The sequence below is a fragment of the Limulus polyphemus genome, unplaced genomic scaffold (assembly GCF_000517525.1).
Source record: "Limulus polyphemus unplaced genomic scaffold, Limulus_polyphemus-2.1.2 Scaffold22, whole genome shotgun sequence".
Classification (NCBI taxonomy): Eukaryota; Metazoa; Arthropoda; class Merostomata; order Xiphosura; family Limulidae; genus Limulus; species Limulus polyphemus.
The window spans coordinates 1,369,736-1,394,337 of record NW_013665632.1 but is presented as its reverse complement, the minus strand read 5'-3'; the positions used below and the strand labels follow the sequence as shown (position 1 = coordinate 1,394,337).

Genomic DNA, 24,602 nt, shown 5'->3' with positions numbered 1-24,602 from the left:
TTTCAATTTTAAATTTAATGTTGCACTGTAAAATGCACGAGTACAAAATGGTTACGAGGTCGGTCAGTTCGACTGACTTCGTAGCGAGTCTCTACTAATCAAGACATGTTTTGACTCCACTTGATTTTCTTTGTTCGTATGTCCTAGGTTCGTAGCTACACTATATTGATGCCTACCCTGACATGACCGGGATATTTTGGCAAGCATAAGGAAAGAAATTTATCACTTTGTCTACTGAAAGCTTGGTGTTTGAATAGAATTTCAGTTTTGATCATTATACCTTTCCTTTAGAACCTACTTTTATGACTATTTTACAAAATAGTAATATTTCACGATTCTGGTTCAATTTGTTTTGCCAGTGAGAAATCCAGTAATATAAGGATTTTATTCTCCATCTAAAGTCGCGACAGTTTAGTCTGCTATGTGATCATTAGCCAGATCAAGTGATATGTCCACTTCCAACCCTATCGTGTATGGTTCCTTTTTCATGTTCAGTAGCCAGCCTTACAAGTTTTTTATTTTTTATTTAGCGATAAATGTTTTTCCATACACGTGTTTGTTTACTTTATTTTATAAGGAGGCATACGTTGGTTACTGGGTTATAGAGTGTATTTTAAAGCTTTATAAATTTTACATAGAATAATAATAAAATAGGTAGTCAAGGTTCGTGTAGATTTTTTTGCTCTAACAACTGATGAGAAAATTATAGTTACTGCTAAAACTAGGTAGGTGCTAGGCCTATTGAAGAAAGATGGTGAGGAACGAATATATGAAATCTTGATATTGGCTATTTGCCAGTTTTCGACTTTGGGATGCTCTGGATAGCTGAAAAGCGGCATATACACTGAGATAGAGCGACTATGCCAGCTAGCTCTTCATATCTAGCTTCTGATTACCTGTAGAAAAGAAATTCCGGAGGACTTTTGTATTGCTTTAATATAGGCGTCTGTGCCATTCTACATAGAGAGTGCTAGAGCACTCTCCTATAAAGAAACTGCATACCAACAGTCCGGAATATGTAACTTCTAACTGCAGTAACATCAAAGTCAAGTGTGCATTTTACAGTGTAACATTATATTTTAATATTGAAAGTCATGAAGGAATGATCTATGTATAGCTGTATAGTCCCTATATTCTTGTTTACATTCTTTTTCGCAATGCCATTCGTACATAATTTTACACTTATAAAATGTTTTTATTACTTGTTTTGTGACGTGTTTTCCCCTTACTGAAAGTTAGGGTATTCTATGAATGTGGTAATAAAACTTAATATTATGTATAATGATTTTTTTACTCCTTCACTTCATACATAATATTGGGGTTGGCTCCCTAAAGACACCGATTGTATAGTGTACAAAGCATTGAGTATTCTACATGTTACAGTCATCTAATGATCATCTCTTAGTGACTGATAATTCCTGTTTCACCCAGTGTTTAAGCTTTTTAAAGGAACACCAAATTTCTGTAAGAAAGCTAACTTCAAAGGTTAATGATAACATTGTTTACACTAGAATTATGATTTTTTAAACTACTACTAGTCATTACGACTAAGCGATGGCATCTTGCACTGCTCAGAAACAAATACAGTGGATAACTGAAGTTAGTGATAAAGTAGTTGTAGTGTTATTTCAACTGAAAGAAGAAGAAGAAAGATGAACAGTTCAATGGATTGGTCAATTTCTGGTTTGATATCTTAGCGATGATTTCTTGCCTTGTTTTGGGATTTGTTGGGTAGAAAAACGAATGAAAGTGAGTGGCAGTCATCTGTTAAAGTAGAACTCTCTGTCATTGTCGATTCTTTAAGGTGCATAGTTGTATTATGCCTATTGAGTACCTTGGTCATCCTTACATATAGAGTCTACCGAATGTATGATACTTATGCGAACCTATTCGTTACTACAGTAGTCAACTAAAAATACTTATGCAAGAATCTATTAGTTAGTATTTCCGCGAAAGGGGTGAAGAGCCACCTGGAGGGGTCACCTGTTTTAACCACTCGCACCTCTTTACAGTAATGTGTTGTCTGTCTGTCAGTCGGTCAGTCAATAGACACTAAAATGACGTCACATAAGGGACACTTAACATTGCAACTTGTACTATCTTGACGTCAGTAAATCGTGCGCATGCCATGAACCACGAGACAAATTGTGCATTCTGTAGGTACAACGCAGCATGATATATTTGTTACTCTTAATTTTGGTTTTATTTACTCTTGAAACAAAACACTTTCAGGGACCCCGCGGAAGTACTTATTGTATTAGTAAACTAAAATTACTTATGCAACTCTATTCGTTACCATAGTAGCCAACTACAAATACTTATATGAATATGTTTGTTATTATAAAATACATTAAAGATATATTTTATAAACATTCTTTATTAGAATTCTGTATGCATGTAACGTTTTGAATATTTTATGAAATAAAACATAATCCAGAAACCTATGTTAACACAGTACGTTATTCCAAAATTAGAAATGTCCAGCGCAGATAGCTCTTGTGTAGCTTTGGGCCAAATTAATCAAATAAACTTAGGGGTTGCAAAGTGTGAAAGAGTAGAGAGTGGTCAGATACGGATACTAACACCCCCTCTGTCACTCCCAAGATGAAGGCATAGGATGCATGCCAAGTTTGGTTGAGATCGGTAAAAACTGAAGGCGTGTAAAGCAGACAAACAGACAGACAGGAGCCCTCGAGGAGTGACATGGAGGGGCAGATTCGAACCAAAATTTCCCTCTATAAGTCCTAAGGTGCACGATGGGTGCTTTTGAAGTTTGGTGGTGATCAATAGAATGGCGCGTGAAAGACGTAGGGACCAAGGGAGTAACGTAGAGGGGTCAGTCTCGAACACCAACCTCTCTATGTCACTCCTCCGGATGTAGCAAGAGTGTCTTCAAAGTTTGTCAGATATCATTAACACGGAGTACAGATAGGTAATCCTAAGATTTGACATGGGGGATGGGGGATCAGACTGTACACTGATCCGCCTATGACACTCCCGGGAGGGGCTAAGGGTGCATTACAAGTGTGGTTGAATTCGGAAAAAACTATAGGCGTGAAAGGCGGACACATAGACAAAAGATGACAATTCTGCTTTATATACATTAAAATTTTGAACAGTTAAAGAACTAATAAAAACTATGTACAAAAACACACTGACAAGAATTCTAATGGACTAAAATAGTCCTACCGTATTCTTTCGACAGTAAGCTCACAAAAACTGAATCAAATTGGGAAATATTTGTCATTATTAACAATATAAGTTGAAACTTAATACGATCTCATCTATATTTAGATACACAAAGGATTCTGGAAATATCCAAACTTATTTCACACTGAATCTACACATTGTTTTCAAAATACCAACATAATTCGATGCCACTTTTGGTATAAAACACAAATAATCCACAAAATAGGCTATCTGAGCTCTGTCCACCGTGGGGAATCGAACCCCATGTTTTGGCGTTGGAAGTCCGAGCTTATCGCTGAGCAACCAGAGGATAGTACCCTGTAATTACATTTTTTATTATTGGTTTTATTTTAATAAATGATCATTATTTGTTTAATGATTTTTAAGAATAATTGGGTGAAAGAAATATTCCTAAAATATGTTGTTTTTCAAGATAAAATCCTTAAGAGTAAATCTTAGAAATTCCCGTTCCTATCCAAATATTTATTGATATTGATTTGAGCCTTTATATATGCATAAGTAGTTACTACAAAAGTTAGGTGTGACTTCATCACCAGTTTCTGAGGTTTAAACTTAGTTGCTTTGCTTGGCAAACCCTCTGATTATACGAGAAAGACGAAATAAACCATTTTCTTCGATTTATTAATCTACCCTCTGCTTACAGGTTGCGTCTATTGCTTTGATGAACAACGTTAGCGAAAAGAAGAAAAGTAAAAATAAAAAAGTAATAATAATAATAATAAAAACTTTGAGAAGATATTTACAAGAAAAGTAACCACGTTAATGACTATGGCCTGTTCCACCTCGTTATACAGCATATAGAAGGTTCTTTTAGGAAGAAAAAACTTGCAAAAAAAAAAACAATCGTAAACTAATGTAGGGAGAGCTTCCCGTCAGGAACTACAGTGTTCCCTTTGGAATATGCGAACTTAAGAAGTTGAGCGTAAAAAAGGAAGCTGCAGAACTGTGCTTGTTCAGATTAGATGAGAAAGCTATGCCTATTATCCTAATAAAACACGTTGACAAACGTTCTATAAATGACATAGAATAGCTTGCTGTAAACCTTAACATTGTAAAAATGGCGCACAAAGATGTAGAGTTAAAATGGAAAATAGTTTGATATTCACAAAGAGAATAAAAACTCATAATGACAAACAAGTGGCCCCCCAGTGACACAACGATATGTCTGCTGACTTACAACGCTAGAAACTGGGCTTCGATACCCGTGGTGGGTAGCTTTGTGCTTGAGAAAAACAGACGAACAAGTGATTATACTGCAGAAACAACTACAATGATCGATAGTCGTCAGCTGTTACAAATTTTGCTTAGATGTAACGTATAAACTAATACATTAAATAAAAGATGCTTTCAAAGTGTTCCGAAAAGCATTATTTAAAATCGAAGAATAATCTTTATATTTAAGAAAATTATGATAATTACTACTTAGATTTTTCTCAAAAGTATTTATTTCTAGGAATCGTATCTCATATTTAATGAATTAGAAAGTTAAGGAAATTGAACACTATATAATAATGACATTTTGGACATAAAAGTTTACAAAACGAAGAACTTCCGTTAACAAGATGATGATGATGATGAAACACGACGATTCACTGGGCTAGATGTATATTATACTGCTCTAAGAGAAAGGAAAGTTAACTTTGTGTTTGCCCAGAACCCTGCCTTGACAATATTGAGTATATTATCACCAATTCCTTTGGCGCATTTCCTATGTTGTTTAATGTGGCCCCACCAAATTTGAGGCGCATTTTCCCTGTGTGTATGGTTTTTTTTTATGTGCTTCCAACAATTTTTGGCGCATTTACAGTGTTATTAAATGTGGTTCTTTCTAACTTTTAGCACGACCGATTAAAATTGGGTCATTCGTTTGAGCATTGGGACCAAACTAACGCCGATGCTAGTTATTATTAATGAACTTCCAGTATTCATCTCCAAAAGGGTTGCGACTAACCAATTTGAGATTTTAATATTACTTTAAATGATTACTCCTTGAACTTTTGTTTTACAAGCATTACAGTCTTCATCTGATAGTTCATAGAAAGCCGTGTATTAATAATCCTGAGATTTTATTTTATTTCTCTTCTTGCATATATTTATTCTGCTGATAAGTATATAATTGAATGTGTGTGTGTCTTTAACTGTTACCATCTTTGTAAAAAAAAAAATAATATTTGTAATAGTGATCCCATAAATCTTTGTTCTTATTCAGTACGGTTTATTTTGTTAACGTGCTGGAAAAGGGGATTATGGTATTTCGTGTTGCAATCGAAACGTTTGGTTTGTTTGTTTGAAATTTCGCGCAAAGCTACACGAGGGCTAGCTGCGCTATCCGTTCCTAATTTAGAAGTGATAGACTAGAATGAAGGCAGTTAGTCAACACCACCCACCGCCAACTTTTGGGCTACTCTTTTACCAACGAATAGTAGGTTCGACCGTCACATTATAACGCCCTCACGGCTGAAAGGGCGAGCATGTTTGGTTTGACGAGGGTTCGAACCCGCGACCCACAAATTGCGAGTCGAGCGCCCTAACCACCAGGCCAGGCCAGGCCCAATCGAAACGGCTGGGGAAATGATCAGTGAATACAAGTTTGAATATAAAGTGTAGGTAGTGTTAGATTATTGGTGTAGGAGGAAGATAACAAGGCTGCAGGCTCATAATTTGTTATCCACCGAACGTAGGTCTCCGTCAGATGATACTTACTGATCAATCAAACGTAACTTCAAAAGTGCTTTAATTGTTAGGTAGCGAGAAGTGGAAACCACGCTGTTGCTGCTTATTTCTTAGCTTTAATCAACTAGTGGTTTTTGTAAATCAGTATAAGCTTGTTCTTCAAGTTTGGTGTCATTTAATAGTTCTGCATCTGTAATTAGAGACTTATTTGCACATCAGACCCTGCATGGCCAGGTGGTTAGGGCGCTTGACTCGCAATCTGTTATAATGTGACAATCAATCCCACTATTTGTTGGTAAAAGAGTAGTTCAAGAGTTGTCGGTGGGTGGTGATGACTAGCTGCCTTCCCTCTAGTCTTTCACTGCTAAATTAGGGACGGCTAACGCAGATGGCCCTTGTGTAAATTTGCGCGAAATTCATAACAGACCAAACTATTTGCACATCTGCTCACTATATAAGGATATAAAAAGCGATTTTTCTTAGTACTGCGTCCTCATTTCTTTATTTGATTAATTACGTGATTCGATGATTCAGTTGAAACGACATCATGTTATATGATCCTGCCCTATTGCTCGCTAAAATACTTTTTTTCCCTTGTTTCTACTTCTAAAAATAAAAAACTCCATGGATTCCGTTTAGCCAAGCAACTTGCCTTGTCTGATAGAGCAGAACGGAAACTTAACTTGATTCAGAGTATAAGAATTGGTATGATGCCCAAATTTCAATGTCTTATCACGCTTTGTATTTGCATTCTTGGAAGTTGTCTTTTAATTGAATACAAAGGAAATATTAAATTAAGAAACTGACATATAAGTTTCTGACTGTCTCACCTATATGTTTCTTGTCTCTGATTTACCGTAATTCCAAATTATCACTATATGCACTTACAACCCCGCAGTTTCTAAAACCTTGGTTTAATCTGCTTCTCTATTTATTATCCTCCATTTTACTGTAATCTACATGGTTACATGCACTTACAACCCTGGAGATTATGAAACCGAAGTTTTATCGTCTTCTTGTGTTCGATTTCTCAATACTGTAATTCACCTGACTACTACACTTAAAATTCTACATGTCATGAAAATCAGGTTTTGTCTTGCTTGTCTTTGATTTACTGTAATGTATGTGGGCACTGTATACCACGCATTTACAGCTCTGCAGATCCTGAAATATATAGTATTGCCACAAGAGATTTCCAGATCAACTCCATCATGATGAAGAGATAACGTAGAATAATAAAACCGATGTATTTTGCTGGTTTCAACAGGGTTTTACATATACAACTGTGCTACGCAGACTCCTATACATAAAAATCGACCTGGTTAAAAGACCAGAAATACGTTGTGTGTGTTTTTTTTTGTTTTTTTTTGTTCTGGAATTACTCCAATAGATTAGAAATTGGAGAGTATATAATTTATGAGAGATTTTTATATTTTATTTCCTATTTCTATGTGTGAGTTTTTAAGAGTATATTAACACGTAGTTTACCTGTCTACAGATACTGCAGTAAACATTTAAATAACTATATTCCTGAAACTTATCGATCCATCTATGTCTGTATATATATTCATGCAGGAACTATAATACCAGAAGTAAATATAATAAATTATGTTTTTATCAATTTTTTCGTTCCACATTATATTCTTTTTCGTCCTTTTTTGTTTATGATATTAAATCAGATTTTTTTTTATGTAAAGCAACACGTTTTACCTCATGGTTTCTCAGCATATGTCTAATATTTTTATATGCACTGAAGTGTTAGGATATTTATAGTTCAAGCTTGTAATTCCGTCTTTTCCGGATTTACATGAAATACTTTTAACAATATTTTATAGCTATGTTTTAAAGTAATTTATAAGACAAAAATAAATCACCTAGCACTAAACACAAAACCTAAAACCTAGCTGAATGGCTTTTGCTTTAAAAGCTATGTTGGTTTCACTTTGAGATCAAACTTTGAACAAAAAATCCAGTTTCAATTTTTAGCTCAATTTTTAGATATTCACAGCTGTTGTTGTCACTTTCTGTTAACTTTTTTTTACATATCATTTATTCAAAAACGGTACATCAGAGAAAAATAACTTGAATATCATGCATACTGTTATTTATTCTAGTCTGAAGGTGCATATCGAGTTAGATCCGAGACTTCAACCAGTCTTGACCTTTCTTTGAGAGGGTAATAACATCAAATATGACTGGATGTGTCTACAATTACTTATAATGTACTAGAAGTTGACAATGTTACTTATCCGACATAGTTTGAAGTTATTATACGCATGCTTCGTTCACGTTTTAGACCAATTTTCAAATGTATATGCTTTCAAGAATGGTGATTATTTAATTTAGTTTTACTATAAATAAAAGATGAACGCCGGACCAGCATCGTGTATTCGATATTTTAACAATTATTGACATGATTTTATAGCATTTATGAACGCTTAAAGCTCTTTCTTTTCTATATGTCTGACGAATCAGTTTATTGGTTAAATTATAAGCAAATAGCTTGTTTTCCTAAAATTACTAATTCAAAAGATTAAAGTATGGAAACATGCATTCTTTACTGAAAATAATGTTTTCCCCCTGCCCTATGTTTCTCATAAAAAAAACAACAACAGTAAATTACCAAATTCTCAACATAAAACTCTCGATTCGAAACTGTCTTAAAGTTACAGAATGATAGATACTGTTTCACTTAGCTCATATATGTCAGTTTCGAATTTCGGATTCACATTTAAAAGATACCTTTTTAAAAGATTTAAATCGCTTGTTGACTGTTATCATTCCGAAAGAGTCATTGATAGAGGCTGTAACTGAGCGCTGAAATGGATAATTCAGTTATCAAGTGAACAATAAGAAAGCAGTTCTCTTTGTTATAAGTTAACGAGCGGAAGTTAAGATCTTTCTTCAGTCTATTCAAATTGAAAGTGGTAATATAGTAGACACTTGCTGGAGGATTTTTTTTTTTTTTTAAGAATCAAAATGTTTTTGCTTTAGCTGAAAAAAATACAGAAATAATGCAAGTGTTACTCTCGATGATAAAATGATGTGTGCATTATGTACGAAATAATTTAAAGTTCTAAAAGTATCCCAAGTGTATTCCTGTAGTTCAAAACGTGTAGCCTCTCAGTGGCACAGCGGTATGTCTGCGGACTTCCAACGCTAGAATCCGGGTTTCGATACTCGTGGTGGGCAGAGCACAGATAGCCCATTGTGTAGTTTTGTGCTTGATTACAAACAAACAATCAAAACGTGTAAGGGTTTTTGTTGTTTTTTAGAAACGTAAAAGTGCAAGGATATGTTTGTACTATTCCTTTTAAATAAAAACATTATTTACGAAGTAAAACGAAATCTACTTTTTTAAATTATCTTTAAAAATTATATTATTTTTAGCTGTGTTTTTAATTAATATAGAGAATGTTTGATTCAGTTGCATGTGGTCAAGTTTTATAAGGCTGTGCAGTAATGAACCATTTCCTTACCAGTATGTTACATCATTTCTGAATTCTCTTTCTAGTTGAAAGGGGTAACGATCTTATTTTATGCTTTTTATAAATCTTTCTTCTATATAATAATATATAAGATAACGTCTTTCATGTCTTTTCCAGGCCTGCCTCTAGGTATAGTATTATTACAAATCCACCGCCATCCTCCAAAAAAGGTATCTTCGAAAGGATGTCAAGTTGCTCTTAGTTGAGAATGCCTGTGTCAGTTGTATAACTCAGAACCAATTGGTTAGTTGATTCATCTGCTGCACGCCTTAATCTTTGTCACTTATTTTCTAATAAATGTTTAAGATGCTCGACTGGCATTTGCGAATACTTGGCGGTAGGCTTGCTTTGTTTTGGGTAATTTTATTTGAATAGATCCGTGGTTCGTGCCTCGTAACCACGTACAGTATCATCGAACTCCGCACTTTAGGACCTTGGATGTGTTATGAGAGTGATGGTAAAATCCCACTATTTGAATATAGTAGCCCACAAGTCGGCATTTAGAGGTGTTAACTAGCTGCCTTCCATTTAGCCTATCACTTCAAAATTAGGCACGGCTAGCGCAGATAGCCCCCGAGTAGCTAGCTTTGCGCAAAATTTAACTACACAAACAAACAATGTACATATAATTTTATAAATTTCTCTGTACACGTATAATGATTTTAGTTCATTTTATAAATATGTGTACATGTAATACGTCTGAAATTACTATATATTGCTGATAAATAGCTTTACAAACGAAATCGGTATTACGGTAAGTATTGGAGTGAGGAGAATTTGAATTAATAATATAAGAATTGTCTTTTTTTCTATTTTAGACGTACATAGGAACAGTCGTGATCTCAGTTAACCCCTACAAAAAACTGGCCCTTTACACTACCAATATTATAGAAGCCTACAGGCGTTGCAGCATGTTCGAACTCCCGCCACACATGTGAGTAGTATTCTTTCCGGCATGTTATATTTCAAATCCATTAATAGGGAAGTATACCATAAATGTCAGTATGGTCGGAAAAAAAAACAACATTTTTTTTTTATATTTAAACTCAAGACTATAGCTGTGTATTATGTACCATCCTGAATCTTGATGTTAATTCTTTCAAAATGTTTCACTAATGTACTTTCAAAAAATATTTCAGAGTAGCAAGTATAGGAAATAGGACAACAAGGCTAGTAATAAATACGGTTAATATTAACTTCCTGCTAGATATGGACGTTTTAATGTTTCCAAATGATATGTAGAGAAAGAACTAGAAAGATTTTCAATAACTGTAACGCATTAGGAGACGTACACTGATGATATTAACTTGAACATCTTAACTGCAGTCTTAATGACTTCGATAAAATAAAATACGGGATAGTTGACTCTTATTATGAATTTAAGTTAGTAGGTTATAATAATTAAAACTGAAATCCAGACGTACATATACGCATCTGTCTGCTTCTATTGCAAATATATATATATATACATTATTGTTGTAATGATTGGGTGTGTAGACAGATGGGAGGTTTACTTTTTTACAGGCTCCTAGTTAAATTCAACTTTATTTTTTTATCATTCAATGCGCTATAGCTGTAGATTTAACTAACCAAGGCTCGAGACATGAATGCCGCGGAACACGCTCCGCACATTCGGCTGTGGTAACGTTATAAAAACGACAGTTAATTCTACTTACTATTCGGTGTGATGAGCCTGATAAAGCCTTTGTGGCAACAGCTGCTACTGCTAGTTGGATACCTTTTCTCTGGTCAGTAGTTTCAGATTAGGCACAGCTGAATCCTAGGGTTTTCTGATCTATTTGTTTAGCCCAAGTGCAAATATAATGTCGTTCACATTGAAAATTGGCGTTCCTTTTATAACGCTTTGGTATGGACCTATGTATTTTTAAGCGATTCCAATGTCGTGATTAATAGGCAAAATACTCAAATGTTTTTTAAATGTACCTTTAGCTTCCTAAGTAGTATGTTTCCAAATTACCCCGACAGTTTGTTCAACTACATTTAAACTTTAAAGATAGACTAAAATATACAAAATACGAAATAAAAAATATTTTTACATTGAAACAAAAATGTGTTTATTTTCCTTTGGGAATTGTTAAACTTTATCCATTTATAACGCAGGACGTCTTAAGGAGAGAAAATGCTAATCAAAGCAAGTGGTTTTACACAAAAGGTTATGCAAAAAAGGATTACGCCCTGTTCGATTTGTAGCTCATAAATCTGAAAAGTGCCACACCTCGATGAATTACCGTAAAAAATACACGCTCGAAGAAAACTGATCAGGCCTTTGGGATTAGGATAACCAACTTAATCATTTTCACTGATTTATTTATGTTCGTGTAAATTAGGATGAAATCATTACTGCAGTGTTTTATATTACCAAATCCACAGACAAGAATAATTTCTGCTGACATTATGTGAGACGGGAACTGTTAATCAATAACAGCATTTTCACTAAGAATAAGGAAAAAAGCGAGCAAATACTAATTAATCTGCGCAGAGAAAAGAAAAGTTAACAAAATTTCACTACAAAAATCTAGTGCTATTGAATCTATTCGTTCTTGATTAATTGATTAACACACCCCCAGGGTATACACAACATGACACTAACCATGTACAGGTAATATATGAGAGTTATTGGTATACGCAACATGACCCTAGCCATGTACAGGGAATATCTTAGAGTTATTTATATAGACAACATGACACTAACCATGTAGATGGAATATCTTAGAGTTATTGACATATAGACAATATGACACTAACCGTGTACAGGGAATATCTTAGAGTTATTGACATATAGACAACACGACACTAGCCATGTACAGGGAATATCTTAGAGTTATTGACATATAGACAACATGACACTAACCATGTATAAAGTAAATAAGCGATATAATATCACCTAAGTAAGAAACAACAACTTTTATTGGGAGACGTTTCAAGGAAAACGTTATATGTGTCAAGTCAATCTTTGCAGCAGCGAAACGTCGCCCAGTAAAGTATTTTTCTTTTTTACTTATATTACATTATTCTGCTTACTTATTGTGCAGTTTTAACCACCTTCATTTTTTTTGAAGCATGTAATTACGATTGTATAACCTTGTATCCATGAGGACTCTTGTTAAAATGGCTAACGCAAATGGCTGAGCTTCAAGACCATTTCATTTTTTTCAAATGCAAGAGTATAATTTTGGTCAAAATAACATTAACACTTAGTATGTTTTTAACGAAATGAAAATAACACCATTATGTATAACATCTATGTTTTGTATTTTTCTTGTTATTTAAGAAAGATTTTGTGAATATGATCAAAGAGATTGTCATCAGTTACTACAACCTTGAATTTTGTTCCTGACGAATTCCCATATTGATCAATACTGTTTCTCTATATATCTAATGAAATTGAAGTTTTCAAGGTAACAAAATTAGACTTTGTATGTTATTTCCGTATATGACATGAAATGGAATTTGTACGAAAAGTAAACCAGGCGTGGTCTACTGGTTAGTATGCCAGAACTGTGATATGAGTATTCCTAGTTCGTGTCCCCTTTGGCGAAAATCCTCGCTCTGCACTTTGGGACCTTGGGTGCATTATAAGAGTAACTGTGAAATCCCATTATTTGATCAGAAAGAGAAGCCCGAGAAATGGCGGTGAGTGCTATTAACTATCCACTTTACCTCTATATATCAGTTCAAAATTAGGGAAGGCTACAGACAGATGACCTTTTGTGTAACTTTGTATGAAAGAGAGGGGAGTTAGGGTTAAGGATTCCATGATAGTTATATTTTATGTTGTCAGTCCTAATAGGCTGTAGTTCATCCTTATATAAATATCTACCTCCCCCCTCCCCCTTTGAAAAAATCTATAACCACTTAATGACTTACGGCTTGGAATTTCATATAATTCGTATTATCAATATCTTCGAACTTAACCAAATAAGTCCTATTATATCATAGTCTTCCATTTCAGGTAAGGTTTTATTTTTCATTGTACTCCTAAATAGTAACAACTAACTTTCTTCTTGACCCTACTACTGCATGTTTATCTTCAAATCTGACACAATTATCTTTCAACTTATTGTTTAAATTGTTATGCTCTGAAGTTTTCCTCTTGCCCTAGTTATGTTAAAAAAAAAGAGAAGCATCATCCCCACCACCCCTAAAAAATATTCCACCTTACTGAACCGTTGTACCTCAAAGTAATCGAACTCAACTACGTTAGATTGTTGACTGGGTAACTGTTTACACATTTTTGCCAAATGTGCTACAAATTGTCTCAAAGCTTTCCGCAATACTGATTAATCAATCAACTTCCAGCTACGTGTGTATAAATATATCTAATTGATACTGTTATGTAACATTCACAAATTTTTCTTACCAGTGTACTCCATCAATGGTTGAAATAGAAACACTTCGCCAATCCTACCCGGTAAATCAGAAAATGGTGAAATAATTTCCATTTTACTATATTTAAGTAAACATATTTTTTTTATTTTCAGATACGCTGTTGCAGACAACGCCTACAGTTCCATGCTAGACAGGAATACAGACCAGTGTGTTATCATTACGGGTGAAAGTGGGGCTGGAAAAACAGGTTATTACTAAGTTGTACGATTTCATAAATGCTATCTTTAACTTGTTTAACGGTAAGGCAATTTGGAAAAATCACAGCCACGTGCATTATGTGTATTGACAGTGCTCCGATAACTCCAGTTCTAATCATAAGATATTTAGAATAAATCAGAGCTTCCTGTTTTACAGGCTACAGATAGTGTTTTTATCGTTATGGATCTATTGGTAAGGTATTTAGAATAAATCAGAGCTTCCTGTTTTACAGGCTACAGATAGTGTTTTTATCGTTACGGATCTATTGGTAAGGTATTTAGAATAAATCAGAGCTTCCTATTTTACAGGCTACAGATAGTGTTTTTATCGTTATGGATCTATTGGTAAGGTATTTAGAATAAATCAGAGCTTCCTGTTTTACAGGCTACAGATAGTGTTTTTATCGTTACGGATCTATTGGTAAGGTATTTAGAAGAAATCAGCAGTGCATATCGGGCTGCAGATCGAGAAGTTAAACACACTTCACGCTTTCAGCTGTTGGCGCATTATAGCAACGACTATCAATCCCTTTATTTGGTTCGAAGAGCGGTATATAGCTCTTTTGGCTACAAATGCTGCTGGTTGACTATCTCTCCGCTGGCCAGAAGCTCAAAATTAGGGACGGCTATACCTGAATCATGGGAATCTCTTGACCGGCCATTTAGCCCATGCACATGTTCGTTAAGTGCCGTTTACGTAGAAAATTCCGATTCTAATTAACATCGGCCCGGCATGGCCAGGTGGTTAGGGCGCTCGACTCGCAATCTGCGGGTCGCGGGTTCGAATCCCCGTCACACCGAACATGCTCGCCCTTTCAGCCGTGGGGGCGTTACAATGTGACGGTCAATCCCACTATTCGTTGGTAAAAGAGTAGCCCAAGAGTTGGCGGTGGGTGGTGATGAGTAGCTGCCTTCCCTCTAGTCTTACACTGCTAAATTAGGAACGGCTAGCGCAGATATCCCTCGTGTAGCTTTGCGCGAAATTCAAAACAAACAAACTAATTAACATCATCGGGCATAAGTACAGTTACTAAATGAATCAAATGAAATAATTATTAAGTTGGGCAAAAATCGTCATTACATAAAAGCTTTAAAAAAAGAAATAAGATGCAATACGTTTTTATAACGGGTATCTTGAATTAAAAAATTAAGTTACCAGCTTTAGTTTGGTACTAGTGACGGAAAAAAATACCAACTTTCTTGGTGCTAATATCTGAGTTTATGGCTAGGCGGATACATAAATATATATATAAACAATTTAGGAAATAATAAAAAATAGGAAATTGTGGGTATTCAACCTATGACCCCTAGTTTACCCATAATAATATTACGCAGTATAATCATATTTGTTGTCCCCAGTGGCTTAGCGGTAATTCTGAAGGTTAATAACGCTAAAAACTGGGGTTTTATACCTGTGGTGGGCACAGGAGAGATAGCCCGTTGTGTAGCTTTGTACTTAACTACAAACAAAGAGAGCATATATCGTTATTTGATACTTTTATCTTTGACGCAATGATTATTACACGGTGATTATAAATTTAACGTCTTGTACATTAAACCTACGTATATTTCAATGTAATCCTAAAACAGCCAATGTTTTTAAACCGAAAAACCATCGACCGCATTTCAGTATATATTTAACATCAACTTTCTAAGTAGTGAAGTTAGAACGGAAACGGAAAATAGTTTTAAAATATCGCCTGTGAATATTTAATAGTGTATACCACTAGATACTTTTATTTAGACTCTTTAAATCTAAAGTCAGCACTAAATTAAAAAGCAGGAAAGATAAAGAACGAAGAAGGTGTACATCTAAAACAAAGAGAAACCAAAACAGAACTACCGAAGTGAGAATAAAAGTAAAGGGCAATCATAAGTTCAATTTGAGGCTATGTCTAAGGTAAAGACAGCCTTAAAAAAGGAGACTTCCATTCTTACAAATAATAATAATGATAAACTTTAAGAAAGATACAGTTATAGATCAGATTATACATAATACACAAAATATTACAACACTGCATAGATATAGAGGTAATAGTCAAGACAGTCACAACTCTCCATGGACATTGAAGTAATAGTCAAGACAGTCACAGCTCCCCACGGATATAAAAGTAATGACCAAGACAATTACAACTTTCCATGGACATTGAGGTAACAGCCAAGACAATTACAACTCTCTGTGGACATTGAGGTAACATCCAAACAGTTACAACTCTCCATGGATATAGAGGTAACAGCCAAAACAATTACAACTTTCCATGGACATTGAGGTAATATCCAATACAATTACAACTCTCCATGGATATAGAGGTAACAGCCAAAACAATTACAACTTTCCATGGACATTGAGGTAACATCCAATACAATTACAACTCTCCATGGATATAGAGGTAACAGCTAAGACAATTACAACTCTCCATGGATATAGAGGTAACAGCTAAGACAATTACAACTCTCTGGAGAGTTGTAATTGTCTTAGCTGTTACCTCAATGTCCATGGAGAGTTGTAATTGTCTTAGCTGTTACCTCAATGTCCATATGGACATTGAGGTAATAGTCAAGATAGTCACAATTCTCCACGGATATAAAAGTAATGGCCAAGACAATTACAACTCTCCATAGATATAGAGGATATAGCCTTTTAGCCTTGGGGACGTTATATGTGACGGTCAATTCCACTATTCGTTGGTAAAAGAGTAGCCTAAGGGTTGGCGGTGGGTGGTGATAACTAGCTGCCTTCCCTCTAGGCTTTCACTACTAAATTACAGACGGCTAGCGCAGATAGCCCTCGTGTACCTTTGCGCTAAATTCAAAAACAAACAAAGAAAACAAACCTTCCTCTCTTATTAGTGTCTATTTACTTTACGTATAAATAAGTTTTAGAAAATTAGTAAACCTAATTGTAAAGCTTGATAAAATATTATTGTTTGATTAAAATTCATTTAAGAGACTTTATAAGCGAATTAATTCATCCAATCCTGGTTAGAAAAAAATTAATTATTGAATGCTGCTCAGTAGTGACAAATCAAATTCCGACTTTCTTAGAAGCTAGAAAAATTGACTTGAGAATAAATAAAACATTTGCCAGTAAAATACCATATATCTATTGAAAATCTCTTTACACCTTATTCGCGTATGTTTGAAAATGTAAAGGAATTAATAACAAAAAGCAAATTGTACACAGTACATGGGTTTTACATCTGTCGAGGAACGGAGATCACAGAAGTATAGTTAGCTTTATTTTACAATGAGTTTCATAGCTATAGATAAAGGTAAAACGAAGATTTTTAATGTAAGTAGAGGTAATATACAAAACAAACTTTATATCTGGTTGTTTTTGTTTTGTTTTTACATTTGTTCACGGAAAGCTGCACAAAGGCTATCTGTTTATAACCATTCCTAATTTTCAACTGATATAGACTAGAGGGAGTGCAAAACAACCAACTAGCTTCTGAACTATAAATTTCTGACCAAATAGTAGGATTTGACCTCCTCACTTATAACGCACACACACAACCCAAAATTGCGGAGTACGTTTCCTCCAACGAAACGTGAACCATGAAACCGTGACTTCACAGTCTCTGGAAAACTCTGGTTTGAACCGAGAACTCCTATACGTAAAGAGAAATGTTGTAAATATTGATAATATATAAAAAGCTTAATACACAGCTGGACACAATATAACTCAATATTAGATATAGATCGAAAAATGTACTGTTGTCAAACGTTCAGTATTTTACTTTCTTATGAATTTTATTTTTTTAATATCTCTTACAGAAGCTAGCAAGATTGTAATGCAATATGTGGCAGAGGTATCTCACAAACGGAAAGAGCTTGTATCCATCAAACAACAACTTCTTCAGTCCATTCCAGTCTTAGAAGGTGAGTATATGTTTTAGGGTTAGGAGAAACAAAAGACGGAGGGTAATTGTGGGTTACGTTAACGAGTGTTAGTCAACAATTTAATAAATCAAACACTAAATTTAAGTATTGAGTGTTCAATTATATATTTTGAATCATGGAGAACTTTGACTTCAGCCTAACACATTATTTAAAACTATTCAGTGTTAAGTTTTTACATGCACGTGGCGTACAATAATCTGTCTCTTCGTGCTTATGGTAGCTGGAGAATGAAGCAGTACTCTAAATGGAGAGAATGGGAGATTAACATTTCTAGTTCGTGAATAAAATGAAAAATCACCTTGTTTTATCATCCAAGATAACTACCTATGGATAGTAAATATATAAGGCCGATTGATTACTAAATATTATTATACTAGTGAATACTATCAAACACTTCATCACCACCAACATAAAATGTCTTAGCTTATTGGGTGTTGGCCGCATGGTCTCGGTTAAAGCGCTCGACTCACAATCTGAGGGTCGCGCATTTAAATCCCCATCACCGAACATGCTCGCCCTTTCAGCTGTGGGGGGCGTGATAATGTGACGGCCAATCCCACTATTCGTTTGTAAAAGAGTAGCCCAAGAGTTGGCGGTGGGTGGTGTTGACTAGCTGCCTTCACTCTAGTCTGTCACTGCAATTAGAGACAGCTAGCGCAGATAGTCCTCGTGTAGTTTTGCGCGAAATTCAAAGCAAACCAAATCAATTATTTTCTGTCTTTATTACTGCCGGAAAATAACTGGAAAGAAAGAAAAAGGAGTACCACAATCAAGGCCTAATTTAAGAACAAAAAGTAGGATCTTTAATAGTATCCGTGTAGGTCATAAGTATATTATAATCTCATACCTCTGTTTATTACAGTTATAAAACACAAATATATAATAAGTAGATGCATCACAATAAAAGAAACTTGATAACCGGAGTGTTTTCGAAAAGTACAGATTTTTGTTTTTCAGAGGAATTTAGTGCGTTGGTTTTTCTTCATTAAATAAAGCAGACGTTTTGTGAGAGATTTGTATTAGCATCAAATATATTTACGAAAATGATAATGTATACAAATATATTAAAAATTCTAGTAGGTTCAAAGAGCAATGGATACTTCAAATAAGCGTGTTATTTAGTTTTCTAGACGTTTTTAATTTGTTTAATATATTTATCATCTATTTTTTAACCAAATTTTAAAAGTTATACTCGTATTTACTTATAATTTTCAGTTACCCTGTATTGTGTAATCCTATGAGAATTCATAGTCATTGTACGTTAGATATTACAGTGAAAATGGAGATTTTTGCACCGTAAATCCACATGTAAAACATCGCTTAACATTAATATTTACGGTTTCGCGTGTTTCTGCCTTTTGTTATGTTTAGTTATTTAACAAAGTATAATTTTTATCCAAACAGCTTTTGGAAATGCCAAAACCCAAAGAAACGACAATTCTTCCAGATTTGTAAGTACAAAACTTTTTTGTTACGTAAATATCGAAACAAAACAAGACAAGACCTGATATTGTCATGTTAAAATGCTCTGTTGCTTAATATAGTTTTACGTTGACTTAAATTGCTCGTAGTACGCTTACTTTGGTTTATAGTTCTCGCATCAACGCCAAAAGGAAGGTGAAGATAAAGTGATTCGATCCTATTTTGTATTTACAAGGTTTGTTGGTTATTATCTTTAAAACTCTTGAATTTTATCATTATTTATTAGTAAAAATGAAGAATATTTTGCATACTCAGCTTAATATATAGATTTAGGACTAACAAAAATATCTTAAGCTCGGCTAATTTAAGGCATCCTAATTATTATTATGAGGGCTAAGTATGTTATGTTAAAACGATTTTTAATATGCAAATCACGTGACAACAAAACAGCTAATGTAAAGTTGCGGTGGAACGGAATATATCATAAATACATTTTGACCTTAATTGGTATTGCATAGGTAGTGTGGGCTCGGCATAGCCAGGTGGTTAGGGTGATCGACTCGCAATATGTGGGTCGCGGGTTCGAATCCCCGTCACACCAAACATGCTCGCCTTTTCAGCCGTGGGGGCGTTATAATGCGACGGTAAATCCTACTATTCGTTGGTAGAAGAGTAGCCCAAGAGTTGGCGGTGGGTGGTGATGACTAGCTGCCTTCCCTCTAGTCTTACACTGCTAAATTAGGGACGGCTAGCGCAGATAGCCTCATGTAGTTTTGCGCGAAATCCATAACAAACAAACAAGCATAGGTAGTATGATGCCACCGAAAACTGGTCACTTTGAGAAAGGTACGTAACAACCTTTTTCGACACAAAATATTTATACCCTCAGATCATAAAAATGTGCATAGATCGGAGTATTTACAGTTTCCGAGGGATAACCCTTGTAATTAATGGCATTGGACAACAAAGGAGTATGGGCCAACTTGGACCACCAGGACCACCCAGAAAGAGACCTGTAACAAGTCGTATCCCGGCTGTGGTAAATAAAGTGCGGTCTCTTGTACCAGTTAAGAATCCCTAAACATAAAAATCATTGACAAAAATCAACCATGTGCCCCTAGAAACAGTATACAAGATAAAAAGGATCTACATCTGGAAAAGGAATACAAGTCACGTGTACACAAGCTGTTTCCACGACATATCCGTTTGACAGGTGCATACCTCAAACAGCTGGAGAATGAAATGGATATTCATGCTATTCGGTTTGAAGACTATCGGCCAAGTTGCCAGACGCAGCGCCTATGAATTTCTATGTGACCAGATTGTTGAAATGGGCGTCGAGAAACCGTTGTCCTTTTACACTAGATGGCTTATGAAAGCAAGCAAGAAGGCTGGGTGTGCTTTGGACTTAACACGCGTACGACGAGCGTTTTGCAATGGAAATTACGCTGCATGGCCGAAGACATGGTCTGTAATTATGTAACAAATCTCCAAATACGTTTTCATATAGCGTACTCAAACTTTGTAGATTTTAGTTTTCTTTCATCTTGACTTGTAACATTACATATGATTGTCATTTTGTTCTATAGAGTAAACTTCATCAATTCATAAGTTACTTTTTAGTTCCATCTGTTTAGTTATCTTACTGGGTCGAGCGTGGCTAATGATAGAGTGCTCGGACTGTGAATCTGAAGATTAATAGTTCGCAGCCTCTTGCTACAAACACACTTGGTACTCTGAGGCCATGGGTATGATATAAGAGTGACAACTGGATCCTACTATTTATCAAGCTGGTGGTTAGAGCGCTTGACTTAAAACCTGCCGGTCACGGGATCGAAACCATCACCAAACATGCTGACCGTTTTAGTTGTGGTGACGTTATAATGTGACGGTTAATCCTACTACCCATTGGCAAGGTTAAGTACAAGAGTAGGCGGTGGATGTTATTGACTATTTCTCTTCCTTCTAGTCTATAACTTCAAATTAGGGACGCCTAGCGCAAACGGCCCATTGGTAGCTTTGTAGGTAATTAAAAAAAAGAAACAAACAAACTTTTGATCAGATGTTATTAATAATTATTCTCAACCATTTTATATGTCTGTAAGGAGTTCAAACATGTTTCGATAAGTATATATCCTGGATAAAATATTCATCTGTCACTTTAAAGCAAATTTATATCCGGCATTCATAATAGCTGAGAGCCCCCAGTGATTCAGCGTGATGGCTCATAACGCCAAATTCAGCTCTTCGATATCAGTTGTGATACAGAACAAATAGCCCATTGTGTAGCTTTTGTGCTCAACAAACAAAAGAGCAGAGAAATACTTCCAGATGGACGCGAGCTAATCCAGATCGGGATTTAGGTCTTTTGTAACACCTGGGAGGCGTCGCTAGGTACTTAAAAGATTCGGAGCTCGGGCCCATAGGAACGGGAATTTTCGGCATTTCAGTATTATATCGATTATGTTTTTTTATTATGATTTTTCAAGACACCGACTGGGGATACAGGGAACTGCCAAATAGAATAGGTGCACGGGCCCCTGTGGCATTTCCTAGTGACGCCTCTGCTAGTAGGGTCAGGTGCATTGGACGACCTCTTTTTCCCACCTTTACTGTTGGTTTATTTTTTATCACTGTTGTTGTTTCTTTTTCAGTTTATTTACTGATGAAGTGTATTTTATTACAAGTTATAGCTTTTACTTAGTGTAAAACTGTAACTTGTAATACAATACTACTTTTATTACAACACGCGGGTCAAAGTTCTATTCAAAAGTCTGGGTACACACTCTGACCCTTTTCATGGTCAATGTCCATGGATGTAATGAAACCATGTAATTATTGATGTCATTTCATTTATTTGTGGGAGTGTTCTGCACGTTGCAAACGGTTCAGATAATAATATACACTTATTCGCTGGGTTAAGTTTCTGAAAAACGATTATACATAAAACACTTTTCAACACTCTTGTAATTCAATCTAATGGCGTGATATACGTTAGCTGTAGGTGGCCTTAAAGAACACGTTAATTGTGGAGAGTAACTTAGCAAAATTTTCATCATGTATGATATAGCGATCATTGGAAATTAGTAAATCATTTTTATTTAGGTTTTTCTCAAAATATTTGATCGAACTATCTAGGAGTCTGTCGTGGAGTAGCCGCATGTTCGCATATTTGTGCATGAATAATGAGCTTGTGATTCTGATAATTTGTGATTCATATGCATAGGTGCAATGTTAATCCAAGCTGGAATAAAGTACTATGAGTAAATGCCCTCTACATTTATTCAACACTTCTATTTTCCAAAACGTTAGACAACCAGCGAGTAATACCTCGCGAAACGGAACTGTAGACTACTGTGCCGTACAGTGTCGAATGGTTTCTTTATATTAAGAAAGTAGACGACAGTACATTAATTTTTGTTAAAGCTATCTACTGTAGTTTCAGTAAACTTAACTAAATGATCAGTAGTTTGCCGAAGTTTTCTGATACCATTTTGTACTTATGGTAATTTTGATATGACTTCTAAAAACGTGGATAGTCTGTTACTTATAATTATTTCTAAACTTTTGTCTATGCAGCTGGTCAGGCTGATTGGACGTTTACTTTCTGGTTTATTCGCTGGTATACCTTCTTTTAGGAACGTAATAACATTTGCATGCTTCCAAGAGGTTGTGGATAGGTTAAATAATGCTGTTAAGTAGTCAAACAACGTCCGATTTAATTTTTGATGAGGATGACTTTTATGCCATCTTCTCCAGAAGCTTTATTTTTCGTCTGTTTAATTTGGTACTGATTACGTATATTATAGTAACGGGGCTTGTTTGCTTGCTTGATGTCTTTACTTAACTTTTGTGGGTTTTGAGTGTTTTTACTGTTAACTGGAAAGCTTGATGTGTGTGTGTGTGTGTATATATATATATATATATATATATATGTATGTATTTTGTAGAACATGTTCATTGATCCGTTTAAAATAGTGAATGTTCATGTTTGGTTCGTCATCTGTTTTGAGTGCCTCTACTATTTTATTTCCACGCTTGAGTGTGGAGTATGTTTTGGGTATGTTGAGGCTGTTTGCGTATGACCAGGTATGTATGTTTCGGTATGACCAGAAGTTCGGTATGTTCGTTGAGTTGCGAGCAAAAGGAGTCCCATCTGTCTTCTTTTAGTTGTTGTTTTTAGTTTCATATTTTGTTTCTTTGTGTGTTTATTTGTGTTTTGAACGTGTGGGTCTCTTGTGCTAATGTAGATTATTCCGAGATTCTTTTATCATATTTATTATGTGTGTATGTGACTGCCACGTGTTATAGTTAGTATGATGTTTGTGTTTAAGGATAGCCAGACCTGCGGCTTTAGTAAGGCACTCAGTGATTATTTAGCAGTATTCGTCTCTAATCGACAGTTCCTCGACGTAATGAGTGATCGAATTTGGTAATAAACTATCTAGGTTACGTACTAATGAGTGCAACCACGCCAGGCCTACTCTACTGTAGTACAATCACGCTAGGCCTACTGTGCGATCACGTCTGTACTATCATATCTGGATGTTGCATCTACACTGAACTTATTTGGCTAAATAAACTAGTGTAAGTTTATTAAGCAAAAAAATGAAAACAACAGCAACCTAATTTATGTATTTGATGTCCAGCTGCTTAGGTTTAAAAAAAACACACTAATAGATAAGACGTTTTCAGTCACTACTAACATTATAAGCTATGTGAAACACTGAATGATATGAGTTTGATGCCAGTATAAGAAGTGATAGCCATTTAATATAGTGAGTTAGTATTGTACAATAATATATTCGGTATAGGTTGGTTGAGTTGTCATAATTTTTTCTGTTTTTAGGGCAAATACATGGATATAGAGTTCGACTTGCTGGGTCAGCCTTGCGGTGGAGTCATTACTAACTGTAAACTTTTATTATTATTGTTTACAATTGTTTTTGTAGTTTTATGATTATTACTTTAATCAGTACTACTACTACTGACTTGTGAAGTAATCTTTTATCATGCTAGATATTTATATAACTTGTGGCAATCATAATTAATATTTCTAATAAAGAAATATTATATTTTTTTAAATTAAAATACATGCTTTTAAAATGTTATTTGGTAATCGTTAAATAAGGTTAATGTTTTTTTTTTTATCATAATAGCTCGAAAATGTAAAATTTAATTGTTTACTTAGTTGAAGTCAATACATGATTCTTGTAAACGTAGTGGATGAAAAAATCATTGCTATATATATATATATATATATATATATATATATATATACTAATAATTAATTATAATA

At 34.8% G+C, this 24,602-nt stretch overlaps 1 protein-coding gene across 8 annotated transcripts in view; it reads left to right on the top strand.

Moving 5' to 3' along the window:
* LOC106458381 (unconventional myosin-Ia-like) overlaps positions 1-24,602 on the top strand; it is a 306,550-nt gene that overhangs the window by 189,176 nt on the left and 92,772 nt on the right. For all 8 annotated transcript variants that reach the window (XM_022384798.1, XM_022384801.1, XM_022384835.1 and 5 more), the window contains exons 3-7: positions 10,190-10,305; positions 13,874-13,968; positions 17,756-17,860; positions 19,286-19,332; positions 24,153-24,216. In XM_022384798.1, the coding sequence (XP_022240506.1) occupies positions 10,190-10,305; positions 13,874-13,968; positions 17,756-17,860; positions 19,286-19,332; positions 24,153-24,216 (427 nt within the window). The remainder of the gene's footprint in view (positions 1-10,189; positions 10,306-13,873; positions 13,969-17,755; positions 17,861-19,285; positions 19,333-24,152; positions 24,217-24,602) is intronic.